This window comes from Monodelphis domestica, chromosome 8 (genome assembly GCF_027887165.1).
Source record: "Monodelphis domestica isolate mMonDom1 chromosome 8, mMonDom1.pri, whole genome shotgun sequence".
Taxonomy (NCBI): Eukaryota; Metazoa; Chordata; class Mammalia; order Didelphimorphia; family Didelphidae; genus Monodelphis; species Monodelphis domestica.
The window spans coordinates 60,194,202-60,216,587 of NC_077234.1; the positions used below are offsets into that span (position 1 = coordinate 60,194,202).

Below are 22,386 nucleotides of genomic sequence, written 5' to 3' on the forward strand. Positions count from 1 at the left end.
TTTAAAAGATAATTGAGTAAGTATCCAGACTGGTTTTAGAAATATATCTTTGAGTTGGATAGAAAAAATCAAATCTTTCTCATGATATCCATCAAACCAAATAATCCTGCCCTTATGCTTACCCAACCAGATGGCTACATTGTTAGAAGCTGCTGAAAAAGGCATTTATTTGCTTTTCTTCTATTATAAATCACATGTCTGCACTTTGGTCATTTTGAATACTCAAAAGCCTAACATTTCTTAGAGCGATTTAGCATTTTGCTTTTTTAGAAAAATCTCCCTTGGAGTTAGATTTGTCTCCAATATACAATGTTTAAAAGAACACTTTTTATAATAGGTTTTAAATGGTTTCCCTCAAAAATGATGAATAGTGCAGTTTCTGTGCGATGACGTGCCAATTCTTACTCCTTGGTACCAATGAGGATGATATCCTATACATTCCAACCAGGCCAGCCTTTATCCAGTTTGGAGTAAGTAGTTCCCTTTAGAAAGAGCAACACTCAACAAACATTTATAAAACACTATGTTCCAAGCACAGAGATTAATTTTTGTATTCCTAGGCCTGTACTTTTTGCTTTCTAGTTCCTGCTCACATACTGTGCACATACTGGTACCAGGATGTCTTAATGATTTAAAGTGATGACATCCAAGCAGCAAAGCCATCATTTAAGATTCAAGATGTTGGTTCTCAAGATCACTCCCAATATTTACACCTATAAATTTCCAATATCTTATCAAAAAGAAATATCTTTATTAAAATAGCTTAACATATTTAAGTAGAATAGTAGTAATAATAGAATAAAATAAACATTAAATATCTAAATAGATCATTACCTAGAGCAACAAAACTCTTAGATACATAGATTACAGATTTAAAGCTGGATATTAGAGTCCATCTAGTCCAACACTCATCATTTTACAGATGAGGAAGACAAGGGAATGGAAGGGGAAATAAATGAGAAAGGAAGAAGGAAGGGGAAAAGGAAAGAGAGAAAAGGAGGAAACAAGTATAAAGGAGTATTGAAAAGCAAATAAGGATGGAGGGAAGGATTTTCCCATTTTCCTACATATAAAGGAACAATTAAATTATGTTTACCTACTCATTTTGAGAAACTATTTTTCGTGCCAATGGACCCAGGCTTCCAACGCTGAGAGAGTGGGACTATCTCTGTGCATCGCCTTTTCCACTTAAATCTCCTTCACGCACAAGTGTTTTTGTGCACATTCATCTACATCACAGATGAAAGTGCACAAAGACAAATCGTCATCCTCGGTTACTGAGAGACTACTACTAACTCATTTTGAGGGGATATTTAGGACAATGTCTTTTCACTTCTTGTCAGGAAAAGCTTCAACAAGAAAAATATCTTGAAGGATGAAAGCAAAGTAGAAAAATGAGAAGAGACTTATAGTATCAAATGTATGCTTGATTGTTCACCAGTAGGGGTGGAGATTAATTTGGATTATCACCAACTATCCAATGTGATTTGAGTAATTGTTCAAAAATATTAGAGTGAGCACCCTATACCAAGATAAACTCAGAAATGACTTGAGCATAAAGAAGGACACTATAAGTAAATTAGATGAACACAGAATAGTATACATGTCAGACCTTTGGGAAGGGAAAGACTTTAAAACCAAGCAAGACATAGAAAGAGTCACAAAATGTAAAATAAACAATTTTGATTACATCAAATTAAAAAGGTTTTGTACAAACAAAACCAATGTAACCAAAATTAGAAGGGAAGCAACAAATTGGGAAACAATCTTCATAACAAAAACCTCTGACAAAGGTCTAATTACTCAAATTTATAAAGAGCTAAATCAATTGTACAAAAAAATCAAGCCATTCTCCAATTGATAAATGGGCAAGGGACGTGAACAGGCAGTTTTCAGCCAAAGAAATCAAAACTATTAATAAGCACATGAAAAAGTGCTCTAAATCTATCATCAGAGAGATGCAAATCAAAACAACTCTGAGGTATCACTTCACACCTAGCAGATTGGCTAACATGACAGCAAAGGAACTTAATGAATGCTGGAGGGGATGTGGCAAAGTTGGGACATTAATTCATTGCTGGTGGAGTTGTGAATTGATCCAACCATTCTGGAGGCAATTTGGAACTATGCCCAAAGGGCGACAAAAGAATATCTACCCTTTGATCCAGCCACAGCACTGCTGGGTTTGTACCCCAAAGAGATAATAAGGAAAAAGAATGTACAAGAATATTCATAGCTGCGCTCTTTGTGGTGGCCAAAAATTGGAAAATGCAGGTATGCCCTTCAATTGGGGAATGGCTGAACAAATTGTGCTATATGTTGGTGATGGAATACTATTGTGCTAAAAGGAATAATAAAGTGAAAGAATTCCATGGAGACTGGAACAACCTCCAGGAAGTGATGCAGAGCGAGAGGAGCAGAACCAGGAAAACATTGTACACAGAGACTGATAATCGAATGTAATGGACTTCTCCATTAGTGTCAATACAATGTCCCTGAACATTCTGCAGGGATCTAGGAGAAAAAACACTATCCACAAGCAGAGGACAAATTGTGGGAGTAAAAACATGGAGGAAAAGCAACTGCTTGACTACAGGGGTTGAGGGGACATGATTGAGGAGAGACTCTAAATGAACACCCTAATGCAAATACCAACAACATGGAAATGGGGTCGAATCAAGGACACATGTGATACCCAGTGGAATCACGTGTCGGCTATGGTAGGGGTGGTGGGAGGAGGGAGAGGAAAAGAAAATGATCTTTGTTTCCAAGGAATAATGTTTGAAAATGACCAAATAAAATAATGTTTAAAAGGAAAAAAGATATTAGAGTGAGATTTCACTCCTCTGTGAATAAAATAGAATAGCAATATTATTTTTAGAACAGTTTAACTAGAGCGATGTTATATACCCTGCAGGTATCACAGAATCACAGGCTCATACAGTTGAAATATTCCTCATAGGTCATTTAATCAAACCCAGTCCTGAAGAAGAGCCTTTTCTCTACAGTATCCTGGACAAATAGTCAGGTAGTCTTTCTCTGAAGAACTCCAGTGAAGAAAAAACCATTACTTCCTAATGCAAACCATTCCCCACCTGAATAACTTGAATTCTTAGCTCTAATGCTTATATAAATGCAAAAATCTATCTCTGTGCAACTTCCCTTGCTTCTAGCTCTGTCCTCTCAAGCCAAGAAAAGTAAGGATAATTCCGTTCCATGTGACAGCCTCTCAAACACTTGAAGGATGCTCTCATGTTTCCCTTAAGCCCTCTCTTCTCCAAGCAACAATACCTCCAGCTCTTTCAGACAGTCTTTAAAGAGTGTGAGAATAGAGTCTTTTCACCATCATGGTTGTCTTCTTCACTTTCTCCAGCTGTTCAAAGTCTTTCTTAAAATATATCACCCAAAATGAGCATAGTACTTCAGATGGACTCTCATCAAGGAGATGTATACTATCACTTCCTTAGTCCTGTCTATTTTAAATGCAGTCTGATGATGATGATGGCTCATATTCATATGGTATTTTAAGATTTACAAAGCATTTATATATGAAATATCAATAACATTAGTATGATAGGTTTATGCCTAATATCTGCCTAAGATTATATTAGTTTTCTTTTCACTATATCTCATATTATTGATTCATATTGAATTAACATCACCCAAATTCCTCAGATCTTTTTCACATGAACTGCTGTTTATCCATGCTACCCCTATCTTGAATTTGGGAAGTAGAAGCTCAGTGTTAATGCTCATTAAATTCCAACTATTTAAATTCTCTCCAATATGATAGTCTGTAATTTTGTATACTGAGGATATCTAACAGGTTAGCAAAATTTCAACCTTTGTTTTATTTGCCAACTTGATAAGAATGGCATCCAAGTTATTTATTAAAATTCTCACTAGGATATGATCTACCACAGATCTCTGGGTAACATCATTGGAAACCTCCTTTGAATTTGATGTCAAACTATCCTTTGAGTGTCTAGTCATTTAAGGAGCTCTAGGTCTGTCTTACTGAATTTTTATTATACTGGTTCTCATCTCTCCAATTTGTCCTTAAGAATAATATGCAAGGTTTTTTCATGTATTTTGCTAAAATCTAAATGAACTGGTATAGTGAGATAGAGCTTTGAATTTAGAGGCAGAGGTCTAGATTAAAATCCCAGCTTTGACAGTTACTGGCTATGTGACCTTGAATAAATAAGTTATTTCATTTCTGGCCATCAGTATTTTTGTTTTGGGTCTTTTTAAAATTCTAAAATAAGGGATTTTCATTAGATGGCCTCTCGTTCCCTTCTAGCTCTAAAACGCTATTCTGTTACTGTTTGTTTTTATTGTTCAGTTATTTCAGTCATGACTGACTCTTGGTTACCCCATTTGTTTGTTTGTTTGTTTTTAACAAAGATACTAGAATGGTTTGCCATCCCTTCTCCGGGTCAATTTATAGATGAGGACTCAAGGCAAACAGGATTAAGTGATTTTTCCCAGAGTCACATAGCTATAAAGTATCTGAAGCCAGATCTGAACTCACAAAGACGTCTTCCTGAATCGAGGCCTGTACTCTAACCACTGTGCAACCCAGCTGTCCCTTTGTTATTAATACATCCACATTCTCTGACTTTGAGATTACTGCTTCCCATTATAGATAGTCATATATCATCTCTTTAATAATATATTCTATAATTTTGCCAGGATTCAAATTCAAGCTCACTAACCCAGAATTTGTACATTTTAGTCTTCGTCCTTTGTTATCTGCCTTTATTCCATCTTATTTTATTTACACTTAAGTTTGTCCTTGAATTTCCTTTGTATCTAAATCAGTTTCTTTAGACAATTTTCCTTTTCTTCTCAACTCTCCCTCTTCTTCATTCAAATCATTTCTCTTTATGCCTTCAGAACATCATTCTTGAGATTTTCTCACCCTTCCTCAATTAACTTCCCTAACTTACCCTCAAGAATATGACCCTATGAGCTCCCCATCCTTTCTCTGAAGTTTTCAAAATCAGCTCTCAAACCATGTAAGGTTCATTCCAGGTGGTGTTATAATTTTATATCTTCTATCAGAAATTCTATAACGCTTCTGAAAAAATGAACTGTACACGATCATGATTCAGCCTTTGGAGAAATGGAAGGGATAATAGTAGAAAACATAACAAATAAGCAAAAGAAACAAAAAAGAAAGCACCCTGCTCCAGTTGCAATGCAATTTAAATCAATAAAGGTTTTTGTTGTGTAAAACCAGTGTTGTTGCAACAAAAGCACTTCCTAAAATCTGTAGTCTATAAATGTGAGATATTATTGTGATTAAATAACTGAACGCTAGATGAGAGTTTTCTGGACTACATATAAATATAAAAGACCTGAATATGAAATAATACCTGTGTGTTTATGTACCTGTTCTGTTGCTTTGTATGGCAATAGTATTTCCAGGTATAAAAGTTAAGATTAAATCTGAATAATATTATATTTTAAGAGATTTATGAATGATAATTAGAAATCAAGGAATAAAGAAGATACAAAATAAAGATGTGCCCATGACTGGTTAGCCATTTTTTAGTCAACCCCACTCACCACCACCAATGCTGATTCTACATCTGAGAGAGGGAACCTCCAAAGCCCACACCCTTTATCCTCTGTCTACAGGAAGTACATAATGACAGGAAGTCAGTGGGCTCTTGAGATATGTAGTTCTTTTTTAGTGTAACATATTTTCAATCATATATAGGCTGATGCATTTCTCTCACTCAAGTACAGGAATTCATGGAATTTTTGTCACATACTATAATTCCATCTACAAAAAAATAAAGTGTTTGTTGATAGTAATTGTCAAATGCATTTTTAAAAAAACAAGTTGGAGGAGAAAGTGTCAAAAGAATCTTTATTATTTCTTTTGTTTCTCTGATGTTTACTAATTTATTGTTTTTTACTCCAAAATTAATTGTGCGTTTAGACATAATCAAATAAAATTGACAACTAATGACCAGTTTCAAATTCCCTTTTCCATTTGAGTCCCTCTTTATTTAAATCAATTTCAATATTTATCTTTTCATAACAATCAACAAGCATTTGTTATACAACATTAGTCCGTGATTTTATATGGAAAAGCAAAAGACACTTTGTACCCATCTAATAAAAGAAGTAGTAACTAAAAGAATGTGATCTCAATACATCATAAATACCAGACTTTGGATGTTATATCAATACAGTATTGCTCATGGACTCTTCAGACTTTGACCATATTTGTATATTAACTTTTAAGAAACCATATTATACTAGTATATATCCACATTGAGATAATAATGTAGTCTCTTTTTCCTGCATGATATTAATTCTATTAAATATCTTTCTTATGTAGATAATAACGGAAGACTCTCTATGTTTTAGTTAGAGTGAATGTGGTTTAAGGTAGATTTTTTTGTAGGGGATGGGGAAAGATCCAGACTTCATTTTCCATTGCTGTATAGTGAATTCTCAGTGAGAAAATCCCTCTGCAGTGTCTTTCTGCAGACTCTATCATTATGGGTCAGAAACAGAATATGATCCCAAGTATTCCTGACTCTGAAGTCATTTCTCTATCTCCAATACCATGCTGTCTCCCCAAGAAGGATTACAAGAATAAGTTGTGTTGAGTGTAGACACACACACACACACACACACACACACACACACACACACACACACACACACACACACACTTTGTTGAGCCCTGATTTAAAAGAGTGTTTTCAGCTGCTTAGGCTGGCTGTCTATAAAGGTGATATAAATGAATACATATATGCAGATACAAAATTAAATTCCTCATATGAGGATAAGTGAGGTCTCAGTTGAATACTGACACCTCTATTCTAATCACAAAATGAAATATAGAGTCCTCTTTCTTTTCCTTTTGATTTTTCTCAATGAACCTCATGATCCATATGACCAGTACCATTTTAGCTCTGACCAGTCACTGAATACTTTTTAAAAGGGCAGATTTGCCCACATGCTTATTTGTAATTTCTATACATTCTCCTAAATTCTGAATGGAATAGTAATAGGGCTGAGACACTGCTGTGATTCACTAGCTAGCAAAAGGAAGCAATTATCTCAGCACTCTCTCTGTCTGATGACACAATGATCACCTCCAACAGAGCACTTCCAATTCTTTGACTAAAATTAGACCTCTGTACCTCAAGGTTCCATTATTTTATCAGTACCTCTGCCAATGCGTATCAAAACTCTTCAAGTTCTAGTTGAAAGAAACAATATAAAATATGTTACCTACTGGCAATCAACAGATGATCTTCTTTGCACTAGAATAGATTGGTTTTTCTCAGATCACAGTCACACAGAACCATGGGCTAATCCCTAAAGCTCTTATAGCTTCAGAGAGCTTGACCTACATTGATATGGACTCTAAGAAGTCGTTGTCACATCCACAATGAACCACTGATGCATCTTAGCAAGAGGAAGACCTCAATGTAAAGAGTTAGTGGGGCAGGGGGATAATAAAGTCCAAGGATCATTACCTCTCTCAATTCTTATATAAAAGAGGTAGCAGATTCAAATAAATCCACACTTTATTGTTTAATAGGTATTTAAATAAAACTCACACCAACTATGTCTTTATATGCCCAGCACCTACAAGGATGCCTGGTACCTAGTTAGTACTGAATAAACTTAATAAACTGAATAATTACAAGATGAAAGAGAATGCTCTACAAAGCATAGACTCAACACCCTAAATCAAATCACCAAAAACCTACAAGTCTGAATCATCCCTTTTGGGAATTCAGCATTATAACAAATTACTTATACTCTTATATAGCATCTTAAGGCTAAATGGAATTTTCCTCACAAAAACTCTTGGAAATATATGTTATTATCTCTATTTTTCAAATGAGGAATCTGAGGCACAGAAGGATTAAGTGAGATGAGTTGCCCATAGCCCATGGTCCACTGGCAATACCAAGACTTTACCTTAGCTCTTCTGGATATATTCTTCTTTCCCCTACAACATGGTGCCTTGCTAGATTAATCTTCTAGCCAGGAGACATGTATTTTATCTTTGGTCAGTACCTAAATCTAATGCAAATATTCTAAGGGCTCAGAAAGTTGAAAATGCTAATTATTCAATCCCACAATCCTAGTAACTATATGGCTTCACTAAACCCTAGAGAGAATCTCCTATGCTTTCTGTGTTCCCTCTAATCTAGAAATGAAAACAGCAGTCATGATGTTTTGATGAATGAAATGAATGAATGAAAACAATGAATGAAAACATCAAACTGAAAGGTTTATAAGTAGTAATAGGCTGAAGTCTATGGAAAGTTTAAAGATCTAGCCAAGCAGTTCTCAAAATGTCCAAGGACTTCAAGAGTCCTGGGTCCACAAGGACAAAACTATTTGGGACAGTTACTTGGCATTGAGTGCTGGGCCTGGAATCAGGAAGACTTGAGTTCAAATCCAGCCTCAGACACTAACTGTGTGACCTTGGGCAAATCATTTAACAGCCATTTGCTTCAGTTTCCTCATCTGTAAAATACTCAGAATAATAACACCTATTTTTTAGGATTCTTGTGAAGATCAAATAAGATAATAATTGCAAAACACTTAACACAGTACCTGGTATATAGTAAGCACTATATAAAATTATTATCATTATTTTTATAACAAACTAAAACATCATTTATCTATTAAAATTCTCTTTCCCTTTTCCAACTATCTATGTGTGTGGCTAAATTTTCCAGATCTTTAATCAAAACAACATTACAACAAATGGAATGTAGAAGTAGATATGAGAATCAGCTCTCTATTATTAAACCAAACAGTAAAAGAAATTAGCAAAAATATGTAAAACAATACTATTCTCCAAACTAAATTTTCTCCATTTTGGAAAATATACATAGTTTCCCTTGCCCCATCTCTCTGCAATATCAACTCTGATGCAAAATACAACTAGTCTCCTCAGAGCCCAAAAGAAATACCCCCACTCCCATCATGTCACTCAAGGGATTAAAATGGATTCTGTACAAAATACCAATACATTATTAGAAGGACGATTAACCTACTATCAGAGATAAGGGTGCCCTTCCTCCACCCCCTCTTTCCTATGGTCATCTGGACTAGAGAGTGCAAATCTAACACAACCTGTCTGGGTGAGGAGTTGGGAGGGATGGAAGAGGTTAAGGTCCTATAAAATGTATCATTTTTCTTAGATGAGATATATAATAAAAGCAGAATAAACATTTCTTATGAATTAACTGCAAGGTCAGGTTAATGTTATAAATGGGCCCCAGTCACCTCTAAGTCACAAGCCTGATTCTCAGTAATACTGGAATCTGAGTAGATCATCTGCACAGCCTTAAGCCTTCTTATGTGATAAGCCTCTAAGTAACTGTACCGTATGGTCATAATAATAGGATCACAAACTCAGGGTGCAATGGGAAAAGTACTGGATTCAGTATCAGAGGATTCAGGTTCAAATATGCAGTTTTTCCTCTAACTACCATGAGACTTTGGGAAAGTTTCTTTCCCTATCTGGGCCTCATTTACTATAAAATGAGAAGATGAGTTCTAAGATCTCTGGCTCTCAATGTCTGATCCTATTTAAATATTTGATTATAGCAATTAGCTTTTTTTTAAGCCCAAGGGCAATATATTGGCTCCTCAGGTCCCCATGTTTCTCTTCTCTGCTGCTTTAGGGAGTTTAGAAAAAAAGTTAGAAGTACAATCATAACCATTCTGAACTCCCAGTTAAAGAAACTACTAACATTTAAACAGAAGTCTGGCTCTGATCTTGCATTTATAACTAAGTCTACTTAACTCCTCATCTCCTTGTGGTTAAGGCAAAACAGATTATTGAAAAGGTCTGGGTAATGAAGCAGCACTATTTATTACTATATCTTATGACCAACATGCTGGGAGGGGAAACTAGGTATGGAGTAGGCCTTTTCTTGGAACTTTTCTCCACTCAGAAGGAGATGGATCCAAATAGTGGCATCACTGTAAGGTTTTTGCTCCAAAGGGCCCACGGGGCACTGGCCCTCCTCCGTGTTTCCCTTCTTTACTTCAGCTCAGCCCTACCTTCAGTCTCTTATTACTCAATGAGCTGGAGCTACCAGTTCTTTTCTGGTTCTGCACTGTATATATATCCCCACTCTCCCTCCACTGCCAGACCCTCAAAATCTCTCCGTTCCAAATCTACCTCATTGTTTTGTACTAATCTGCCATTTTATCATGTGACTAAGCTTCTTCAATAAATCTGAATATTCTACCTATAAAACCACTTCAGTTCATTGAAGGACTTTGCACATTTAATCTGAAGTCTTTGATTCACTGGTTGAGATTTATTCTCAATTCCTTAAGGTACTGGCATCTTAACTTATCATTAACTTTAAGAAGGATGGGGGTAACTATTGACTTACTGAGGTAACATCACTTGCAAAGGACTGTCAGGTCCTCAATCACCTTTGTTGATCACCCATTTTCTTCTTCTTATTCTCTCTGTCTCTCTCTCTTTCTCTCTCTCATTAATAAGGGAATGAATTACTCATACCCCAGATAAATAGAATTTCTTTATCAAGGAAGACATGTGAACATTGAATAAACATATAGTTTTAGGAGGGACTTAAATGGAGGAGAGAGAGAGAGAGAGAGAGAGAGAGAGAGAGAGAGAGAGAGAGAGAGAGAGAGAGAGAGAAAGAAAGAAAGAGAGAGAGAGAGAGAGAGAGAGAGAGAGAGAGAGAGAGAGAGAGATGGAGGGAGAGAGAGAGAGAGAGAGAGAATTCTATGTAGATGGGTTCCCATACATCTAGGAATCTAACCCACCACTGACCAAATCCTACTTCTGAGATGTTAAACCTGTACATTAAATTCACATTAATAACATAAACTAGAATATAAGAAGTATTCATTTACTTTTTTTTTAAGGTGTGGGGAAGAGTAGTCTGCTAGAAGTCATGAATAAATCTTACTTCCTGGCATTTTTTTTGAAATTCTAAGGTTTCTTCACAAATCTGAATGACAATTATAGAATCCCTGTAGCTCAGCAAACAAGAAGTATGGAGGCTTTTCAGGGGCCCATACTTTTGGTATTTGTATGCACTGTTCCAGCAGCCTTTTCGATATTTGAGGGTCCATGAAAGATAGTTTTTCTGGGAGCTTTGGACTTAAGGGATTCCCAGTGAGCATTTCTTTCCATCTTTGAACATTAGGCCATTAAACTGGTAATCTCTTTCTCCATGTAAGTCCCTCCTAAAATTATATGTTCAGCCAATGTTCACATGTCCTCCCTGCTAAAGAAATTCTACTTAGCTGGGGTAAGAGTAACTCATTCCCTTATTAAGAAGGCCAAACAAATCTTTGCAGAAAGAGCACCAGCCTAGGAGATAGAAGACCAGATCCTTTCACTTCCTAGCTCTGATAAATCGGAACTTTTCACATCACCTCTTGCTTCTGGTGTCCTCATTTCCAAAATGGAAGCAATATCAACCTCACAAAGTTGAGATGGGGAATCAAAATAAGATACTATAAATGTGATTTGAAAACTGTAATGTCCTAGAGAAATATAAGCATGGCATTAGATTTTTAAAGGATCTAACACTTTCTATTTACATGTGCAATTTTTAAGTTGATTTTCTCTTTCTTTTTAGGTGTGCTTTGTAAACCTGGATGTCACTAAAGAAGACTGTAACAATGAGCACCTGCGACAGGTAATAAGCTAGGTTTACCACTATGTTCCATAATTTTGCATAGCAGATAGGGCATTACAACATAATTTGCTTCCTTTTCCCTCTAAGGGCTATAGATTTCATTAGACTTTTGAGTGAAATGATGATCACATCACAATTCATATTCGTGATTTTGTTTTAAATTTCCAAGCACACACATCCAATCCCATTAGGCAGGCACATGTTTATTTTGCTTTGTCTAAACAAGTTGTTCTCTATGGATTCTCCAGTTCCCAAATCTGTATCCATCTCCATCTTGCTGTCCTTAGAAGAGTAAATTTAGCAATTCAGAATAACTGATCTTTTACCTGTCTTCCGATACGCTTATTGAGGATTTTGTTAGTCATGATATAGGCCAAATCCCTAAAATCAGACCTCTTTGAAGGAAGGAAAAACACACATACACGTATATATTCACCACATATTGGTATATAAAGACAAATACTATCAATTCAGAGCTATTTTTAATGCAGTCTATATGTAGATCAATATAGTAACTAGTAAATTATCAATTCTCAGCAGCTAACAGTACTGTTGCCACAAAGAAAACAGGCTGACATTTTAACTAGTCACATGTGTGCTCTCACTAGAACTTTGGTAGGATGCTATGAATAGCAAGAGTTTGTTTCATTTTCATTTCTCTTATATATTTTCTGGACAAAATGTTACTGGAAATGCCCACTGAAATGGGCAAAATGCAGGAAGCAAGAGGGCCAAACTCCCTCACAGATGGAATGATCAGACTCTGGACAATTTCCACAGAATAGCAGTTTACTGCCTTTAACTGCTTTCTTCTAGTCAACTGTTAGTCATTTACATGATTGTAATAAAGCTCATTTTCATGTGGCATCATACTAATTCACAAAGGGTAATGCAACATGGCAGCATTCCAATCCATTAAAAGCATACAGGACAGTCAGTCAATGGAGATACATGCAAAGGATAGGGAATCATTTCATACAGATGCAAAGAGAAAAGGGTGCTATTTTGAATGGTTTTCTCAAATTCCATGCTTTGAACCTCAAGCCAACTTATCACCAAAAGCTTTCTTCTAGTACTTTTGAGCACCAACAAACTTTTCTCTGACTCTGCATAAACTGATCTACTTATTGCTAGCCTTAGGCTGTTACAAATCACTAAATCTATACTCTTAGTTTGATTTTGCTAATTTCCCCGGACTGTTCCATTTCCTACCTGAGGCTCTAGATCTGTCCAGGACACCACCATTCTCCCAGGCAACTAGGTTCACAATTTCTGTGAATATCACTGACTCCTTTCTCTGGCTGACCCAACATATTCAATCATTTGTCAAATCTTGTCCTTTCTAGCATCTTGCATCTTTTCACAGCCATCCTCTTTCAGGCCCTTATCATCTCACCTCTCAACACTCCTGCAGTGGCTTCTAATTTGTCTCCCTGCTTCAAGTCTTGCCAACTCTTCCTTCACAGAGCTGCCAGTGATTTTCTATGAGCTCACTAGGTTGGAATCTGAAAGCCTCCATTTAGCATTTAAAGGTTTTCACAATCTGACTCTAACCCATCATTCCTTAATACATATTACTCTCCTACATCCACATTTCATTCACTACCTTGGCCTGCTCTCTCCTAAATGACACATCATGTCCCATTCACACTTTGCACTTATTGTCCACCATGCTTGGAATGCCCGTCCTTTGTCACTTTCAGTTCTTGAGAACTGAAAATTTAAAAAAAGCTTGTTTCTAAATAATAATAATAGATAGCATTTATACGATGTTTTAAAGGTGTGCAAAGCTCAGTACAAATGTGATCTCATTTGATCCTTAACAATAATTCTAGGAGGGAGGTGCTATTATTATCCTCATTTTAGAGGAAACTGAGATGAGAGATTAAATTACTTGCCCACTGTCACAAAGATAAAGTATCCAAAGTGTGATTTGAATTCAATTCTCTGGGATTCATCTCAAGCATAACTCCTTTCCTGGATTCTCTCAGATGCTAGTCCCTTCAGCCCTACAGTTGCCTTCTTTGATTTGTAAGTGCTTGTGTCTTCTCACCTCTTAGAATGTAAAATCTGTAGAAACTAAGTTTTGCCTTTGTACCCCCAGCACCTCGCATAGTATCTGAAACAGAGGCAATGAATCCCTGTTGACTGAAAAAATTGGGAGATTTTGGTCTCAGTGGCATCATGCTGAGAAATAAAACTAGCAATTTCTTTTTTCCCAACACAAAAGGTGATTGACTGACTACTCTCTCAAAGGGAAATATCTATTCTCCCAGAACAGCTTTCAAGCAACAAGTTTTATGTACAGCATCAGATACAAACTGCTTTAGAAATCAGATACAAACTGCCACCTAGGTAACTAAATACTATTATGTGGATACTACCAATAAAATTGGAATTAGAAAGACTTGAATTCAAATCACACTTTGGATACTTTCTATCTTTGTGACAGTAGGCAAGTAATTTAATCTCTCATCTCAGTTTCCTCTAAAATGAGGATAATAATAGCACCTCCCTCCTAGAATTATTGTTAAGGATCAAATGAGATCACATTTGTACTGAGCTTTGCACACCTTTAAAACATCATATAAATGCTATCTATTATTATTATTTAGAAACAAGCTTTTTATCCCCTATACATTATATTTAAAATAATAATACTTGAACTGGAAAAAAGGTTTTAAAAGCATCATTATAGCAATATGTCCTATTTCTCCTGTTTTATAATTAAGGGTTTTTTCCCCATAATCTAACTGGAATATTCAGGCTTGAATTCAAATCTATTTCAATGACTTCTAACCTTAGTGAATTCAAAAATGAAAGCTCTTGCACTTGTTAGGAGATAAATTACTTTAACAACTAAAGCAACTTCATAATATTGAGATGGGGGAAGAAGGGAAATTTTAATTGAAAGTATTTCACTTGAATAAGTCATTGCATGAATGACATTTAAAAGACTGAAATGCTACAAATTTGAGCTAAAGTAATATTTTCACTGCACAGAAATTGGTCAATGTATCACCAGATCTCCCAAAACTTATCAGTTCCATGAATGTCCAACAACCAAAGGAAAATGAGATTGTGCTTTTGAGTGGATTATCTTCTGGAAACCTCCAAGCTGATTTTGAAGTTTCTAAGGTAAGATTGATAAAATAATTTGGGTGGGAAGGGAGGAAGAAGGGAGGGTCTCCTTTAGAGACACCATGGGCATGGTTTTTTACCAAAATAAATCTAAAATTAGACCTTACCTTATCCCAATTTCTCCCAAATAAGTTGAAAAAGACATTTGTGAGCAATACCAGAAATACTAATGTTAGATTTGAAGGCTAACAGACTTAAACACAAAAGCAGAACACCAGTGAAATCTCTTTAGTTGTAGAGATCAAAGAAGTTTGATGTCTTTTAGCATAATATTCATTTATGTTTATATTGCATATTGTTGCCAGGGATCTGGTTGGCCTATCAAATATTATGAATGCCTTTTACTTTTTTAAGGGTAGAACATTAAACAGAGCCCAAGTGTAATATAATTTACTTGAATCTATGCAGAAACCTATTGGTAGGCAGTCTTACATTCCAGCAACTTCTCGTTCTCAGCAACTAATCATTAAAGGAGGATGAAGCGGGGGGGGGGGGGGGGGGGGGAAGGAAATGAGAATTTAAGAAGACAGAAAGGAAGGAAGAGAATTAAGCCATAATCCTACATAATTTACAATGATACAGGCATTTTCTGAGTTGTTACCCTAAAATTATCAGAGAAAAAGTCCATCATTGGTGTTTTGTTTATTTTTCACATGCAAACCTTCAAAAGAAACATTTGTACATCTCTGGTTATTTGGTATTTTCCACATTTCAAATGACAAAGAATTTTCTATCTTAGTGTACCACTGCTGCTGGAATGAAGATATTGCAACTAAAAAATGATCTCACCTTGTTCAGTAGTGTCCAACAACTGTTGACCCCATATGGGTTGGTTTTTGTTTTGTTTTTTTGGCAAGATCCTGGGGTGGTTTGCCATTTCCATCTCCAGCTCATTTTTAGTTGAGGAAACTCATCTAAAGTGAACAGGGATTAATGACTTGCCCAGTGTACAAATCTGTCTGAGGCCAGATTTGAACTCAGGAAGATAAGTCTTGACTCCAAAAACCCTATTTTAACCATTGTACCACCTGGCTGCCTTTAGAATCCCCTGCTTTCATCAAACTCAGCTCCAGGGCCACCTTCTTCAGAAGGCTTATCCTAAACTCTACCATCCCCTCCAGTTGCTAGTGCTGTCCCTCATCATAAATTAATTCATTATCTATTCTGTGATATTTCATATTACTTTTCTATGTATATATTTCTTCTCCCTACTTCCAGCAGAATGTGAATTTTTTGAGGGCAGCAATTGCTTTCCTTTTTTTACCTTATTTTTAGTTTTTAGGCCATTTTTAGTCTTTGTATATGTCAGGGAGGTAGCACAGTGAATATAGTGCTGGGAGTCATGAGTCAGGAGGACTCCTGATCCTAAGTTCAAATCCAACTTTAGGCACTAGTTGGGTGACCCTGGCCAAATCACTTAACCCTCTTTGCCCTAGTCTCCTCATCTATAAAATGAGCTGGAAAAGGAAATGGCAAATAATGCCAGTATCTTTGCCAAGATAAACCCAAATAGGGTCCCAAGGAGTTGGAAAACAACTGAAAAACAACTGAAAAAAAAAAAAGCTTTGTATCCCTAGTATCAAACAGAGGGTTCTGCCATACAGTCACTGCTTAATAAATGTTTGTCCATTTAATATTATTGCTGCTATTAAACATAGTGATTCAAAGTCTGAGGGGGGAAAGTTGGAATGTCTCATCATGAGATAAAGAGTAATTTTAGGTCAGACAAGAAAGCAACAATAGTGGACTATAAGGGAAAGTGGCATTGCAATAGTATCTCTGACTTCTGAGTTTCTTTGTTTGCTTAAGGTCATTGAGCCTCAAGCCCAGAACTGAATTCCCCTCATGATGAAGTAATTCAAAAAATAACTATCACCATCCAACTTTCCATGATGTGGTAGTAACAGAGAATATTATTCAACTTAACAGTAACACGTCAGGTGATAGGGCTATTAATTCCAATATCAAATGAATTTAGCCAAGTTGAAAGTGGTTTTGTAGTTACTGATTCCCAAAAAAGCTTCCACAGCCTTGCTGTTGATATTCTGTGCTTTATTAATGTTGACTCCAGCAAGGAATATTTTTAAACATGTTTTCATTAAATAAAATCATTTGATGGAGAATGTCATTTCCTGTTAAACAAAAATCTCTCATTCTTGCTTAAAGTCAAGTTGACCCTTGCAATTAAATGTGCTGCTCAGAAAATCACATGCAAAGGAACCCCTTTACCTTGGAAAACAGAATGTGCCTGGTCTTGATGACCCAACTAGGTTTTGTTAGACATTAGTGGTATGTAGTTTTGTCAGGGGATAGATATCACTTGCGTAATTCCGCCAAATCATGAGCTTGTTAAAATAAGGCATTTGACTGTGAAATGTATTTGACTGTAAAAATTAAAATCTTTAAAATGTTCAAAATTCTCAAAAGAGTTTAAGATGTCATGCAACCTAAAGTGGTAATGATGGAGCTTAATATAGGGCTGACAAAGTCAAGCTTAGAATAATAGATGTTTTAAAAATCCAGCACTGCAATTTGAATAAACAAAAACTGAAAAATAACTACCCCCCCAAAAAAAACCCCAGCATAACAAAATGACTAAAACACATCTGTGCCTCCAATTTTTTCTTTTTCTCTATAGTTCTCATTTCCAGAGGCGTTCTCAGTTGTGTGGAAAAAATGGGTAGGTGGTAAGGCCAGCTCCAGGAAAAATTACGCAGTAGGCAAAATTTGTCTTTGATTCCCTCCAACTGTTATTCTGAGAACTCTACCCTCTTTTTCTTCTTCCCAAACTCTATTTCCCCTACTGGGTTCTCCAATTCTATATGTTTTAGCCTCCTTAATGCTTATGATTCCCCCTCCTGCACTATATCTCAGCTAAGGGTTTGAATTCAAGCCTCCTTTTACTCCTTTCCTTATGTAGAAATACAGCCTGTCTGATGTCATTAATTGGTTCCAAGAAAACACCATGTTAGGGAAAAGAATGATGCTGGGAGCAATTAGGAACATTTGACCAAATAAAGGGGCAACAAGGACAAAGTGCTAGGATTTGGAACTATAGCTATTAGAAGACCTCAAGTTGAATTCTCATTCATGTCACTCCATTTGGGATCATGGACAAGTCACAAATTCTTTGGGTCTCCATTTCTCATCTGTAAAATGAGGGCAGGGGTTGGCCTAGATAATATATAACGGCATCTCAACTCTAAATGTCAGAATTTATGTTCTTAGTGGGACAATGGGATTTTTGTGAAATTACAGTCAGGTGTGGGTACAATGTAGTAATAAAATTACTGCAAAGTGAAATTGTTTGGGGAGTTTAGAGGTTATGTGTTCAAATTACAGCTCTGCTTCATTCTGTTTCTGTGTCACTGAGCAAGTCCCTAAACCTTGATGAGACTGTTTTCTTCCTGGCAAAATGAGAGCACCATATTAGATGGCCTTTAAGATCTCAGCCAACTAAATCTTTGATTCTATAATCCAATAATTAAGACAGAGTTCATGTATTAATTTGTGCAAATTATAGCAAAATATTCTTTCTAACTTTGATTCTATCAATACATTTCATTATCTATAATGACTCCCCTCTCCAGGAAGAGAAATCAGAATCAGTTCAAGATTTTTAGGATAAATACTTAGGGGTCATTTGTTGATAGGCTATATTTGAACCTATATTTGGCTAATAAAATTATGTTAAAATACTTCCTAATTAAATATAGCAAGTATTTTAAACAATATTTTATCTTTCTCGTGTGACATGTAAAAAGAATTTTACATTTTTTTAAGTATTGAATTCCAAATTCTCTCCCTTCTTCTGACCTTTCTTCCTTCTCTGTCTCCCTGCCCTTCCTCTCCCTGAGATGGTAAGTAATCTGATACAGATTTTACATGTGTAATCATGCAAATAACATTTTCTTATTAGTCATTTTGTGGAAGAGATCTCAAATCAAAGAAGAAAAAAAAATGAAATGTAGTATGTTTCAATCTGAATTCAGACTATATAATTTTTTTCTCAAAAGGTAGATGGCATGTGTCATCATGAATCTCTTGGATTTTCTTGGATCACTGCATTGCTGAAAACAATTAGGTCATTCACAGTTGTTCATCAAAAAATATTGCTGAACACTGCCTACAAGGTCATTTTGGTTTTGCTCACTTCACTTTGCATCAGTTCATACCAGTCGTTCCAGATTTTTCTGAAATCATCCTTCTTCTCATTTCTTATAGCACAATAATATTCCATAACTCTCATTTACTAAAACTTGTTCAGTTATTCTCCCAATGAATGGACAACCCCTCAATTCCCATTTCTTTTCAAAGTAGCGGGTATGTGTACCCTAATAAGTTGGATTAGAGAATATTTTTGGCATATTTAAGGCAAGTCAAATATCTCTTCTTTTTTCAAAAGATTTTTGGTTTTTCAATTATCCACAGATTGAGTGAGCATCATTTATAGACTAACAATACAATTCAGGTAGGAACTCATTCTCTTGAGGTATTTACTTGCATAAGAAATTTCCTTGAAGACTTCCTTTTCCTTTCTTAAAGTATTAATGAATTGAAACCAAAGCACCACTTCCCTATGCTTTTTTGTTTTTCATCTTTGAAAAAACCTCAATTTTAGGCATTTTTCAGTCTAGTCCAACTCCTGACTCCATTTGTAGGTTTCTTGGCAAAGATACTGAAATGATTTGCCATTTACTTTTCTAGTTCATTTTATAGATGAGGAAACTGAGGGAAAGAGGGTTAAGTGACTTTCCCAAGGTCATACAACTAGTAAGTGTCTAGATCTGAATTTGAACTCAGGTCTCCCTGACTCCAGGCCCGATGTTCTATCCATATACCACCTAGCATCTCCCAAAAACTCATTACTCATCTGAAAAATTCCAACTGACATCCAAGAGCCTCTTGGCAAACGGATGTTGACACTGAGTAGGACTAACTCTACAGCTATATGTGCCTGTCTTTAATTAATCCCACTTGAACAAGGAGATTTGATTGAAAAGTAAAAGCTTAGTAAAAGTTTATCAGTCAAAAACTCATTCAAAATTCTGGGCACAGCAACTCATGTTAACTACAGGGTCTTGATAGAGGATCATTAGCTAACTGCTAATATGCTTTTCCATTCTCCTCATCCTGAAGGATTCTCATCATCTCCTATACTTCACATCATGCTTCAACCAACTTAGCACTCCCTTGAAAGTTAATTGTTCACCTTATACATTTACACACACCCAAACTCCCCATATAGATAATGTACATAGAAAGAACAGCACTGAATTTAGAGTTAGAAGAAAGTATTCTTCCCTTTGTTAAATACTAGACAAATTCATTTTTATGGGCCTTCATCAATCATGTAGTGGTAGACTTGAAAGACTTGAAAGACTTGAATTCAAATTCCTGCCTCAGACAGTGACTAGCTGTGTGACCCTGGGTAAATCACTCAACCTCTCAGTCTCAGTTTCCTTATCTGTAAAAATAGAGATATTAATAGCCTCAGTACTCATGAGGCTGTTGTGAAGATCAAATGGGATAGCATCTGTAAAGAGAGAAAGAAAAAGGTCCCTTGCCCAGCTGGTATTCGTCAGCAAAGTCTAATGCTTCCTGGTAAAGATGATTAAGTTGTTGCTATTTGCATGACCCCCTACTAATCTCAGGGTTCAGTGCCCAGAAATTTTAGAGCTTGATCTTATCTCAGATGGTAACAAAGTGTTTATGCAGAAGTTAGTATTCTCATAAATTCACTAAAGAATGAGGAAAGAAGTTGTAGGAAGTTTATTTATGCAGAGTTATTGCACCTTTGATCTCAGGTACAAAGCTGTGACACAGGACCCACATTTTTGTGGCCATTTCACTCTCTGTTTCCATGTTTCTGTACATGAGTGGTAAAGGAATGAACCTCTGCCTTCCAAGTCCTTTGAGAATAAAAAAATGCCCATTACCAAACAATTATTAGACACCATTACACCTTGTGGAGAATTGAGAGGACAGTAGGAAAGGTCATCCATCACAATCAGTGCCCACAGAATTGAACAAGGCCAGCAGACTCAGCCAGGTATCATAGTCATGACTTCAGCCTCATTGGTACCCATCTTCTACCCAACTGAACTAACCTACTTCAGATAAATCATGAGGGTCATTCAGAGATGGATGACTCACATCTAAGGGACTCCTATAAGAAAGCTCCTCATTAGAAAATAGAAGTCTATTGTCCCTGGCAGAAGAATAGTGTTTGAATTCAAATAAATCAAAACATTTTCTTAGTGTCACCAAAATAGATACATAAAATACTAAAGGGAAAGAAATTGGAACTTCATTCTAATGAAGTGAAGAAACAAATCGAAGTACAATTGGCTGCTTCCTTTATGCTGAATTATCTCCTTGTACTTACCAAGCTTCCTTCTTAATCAATGAGCTCATCAGTATCACCATCAAGGATGCTGAAAATTTCCAAATCAAAGTTCTAGTCTTCCTCCCAGGATCTACCACAGAGATCTGTGAATGAATATGGGGGAAAATCAAGAGAGGTTTCGTTTTCTCATGAATGGTTTCTCTTTTCTTCCCTAGTATCCTTGGCTGCCAGACATATGCCTTGTTCAATGTGCAAGGGGGGACAGACAAAACAGTACCAACTGTATCATCTTTGAAATCAATAAATTTCTGATCGGCCTCGAGCTGGTACAGGAGAGACAACTACACCTGGAAGCCAATGTCTTCAAGGTGGAGGATGACACCAACTGCTCTGTGTCCTCCATAGAAGAGGATTTTCTCACTGCATCAGAACATTTAGAGGATGAGAGTGAAGTGGATGAGTATAAAAATGGTAAACATCATCAAACATACCATATTCTCTCCATTGAACTAATCTACTTCGGATAAATGTTGGGGACCATTCAAAGATGGATGACCCACTTCCAAGGGACTCGCTAAGAATGGCGTTATAAGCTTAACGTCTCAAAGGTTCTGAGCACATCCCTTCCATTTTCTGTTCATAGAAAGGATGTTGCTGATGACAAGAAGCATTGACATCAAGATGGCAACCACATGAATATAGCAGAATGAGTTATCCCCCTTCCATCCTCTTTTACTAGAGTGAAGATGGATAGGTTAAGGGAAGTATGAGTTAGTATTGTTTATCAGTTTATTGACAAATATTAAAAATGGTGTGGTCCTATGCCAAGAATACTTTGTGCAAATTATTCAATATCATATAGATTTAGAACTGAAAGAAATCATTGTTATTGTTCACTTATTTGTGTCTGACTCTATGTGACCCATGGTCTTTTGTCCTTGGGCTTTTCTTGGCAAAGATACTGGCATGGTTTGCCATTTCCTTCTCCGGTGTGCTCCTCTTTTATAGATGAGCAACTGCAGCAAATAGGAGCAAAGTGAATTTCCAAGGTCATACAGCCAGTGGTTGAGATAAGATTTGGACTGAGATCTTCCTGACTCCAAGTCTGGTACTTCACCTACTGTACTACCTAGTTGCCCCAAAAGGGATCATAGAAGACAATAATTCTAATCCCCTCACTTTACATATAAGAGAATTGAA

The 22,386-nt window shown here is 36.2% G+C and overlaps 1 protein-coding gene and 1 long non-coding RNA gene across 4 annotated transcripts in view; one reads left to right on the forward strand and one right to left on the reverse strand.

The window, feature by feature from the left end:
* Nucleotides 1-22,386, forward strand: part of SPHKAP (SPHK1 interactor, AKAP domain containing) — a 165,130-nt gene that overhangs the window by 114,526 nt on the left and 28,218 nt on the right. For both annotated transcript variants that reach the window (XM_007502146.3, XM_007502145.3), the window contains exons 4-6: nt 11,637-11,696; nt 14,700-14,834; nt 21,402-21,657. In XM_007502146.3, coding sequence (XP_007502208.1) covers nt 11,637-11,696; nt 14,700-14,834; nt 21,402-21,657 — 451 coding nt within the window. The remainder of the gene's footprint in view (nt 1-11,636; nt 11,697-14,699; nt 14,835-21,401; nt 21,658-22,386) is intronic.
* LOC130455813 (uncharacterized) overlaps nt 1-22,386 on the reverse strand; it is a 91,207-nt gene that overhangs the window by 38,403 nt on the left and 30,418 nt on the right. The window contains exons 3-4 of one of the 2 annotated variants that reach the window (XR_008913968.1): nt 21,226-21,329; nt 17,454-20,749 (exon numbers count right to left, since the gene is read on the reverse strand). This is a non-coding gene — a long non-coding RNA (uncharacterized LOC130455813). Of the gene's footprint in view, nt 1-17,453; nt 20,750-21,225; nt 21,330-22,386 lie in introns of those variants that run through there. The other variant, XR_008913967.1, reaches the window with a different exon arrangement.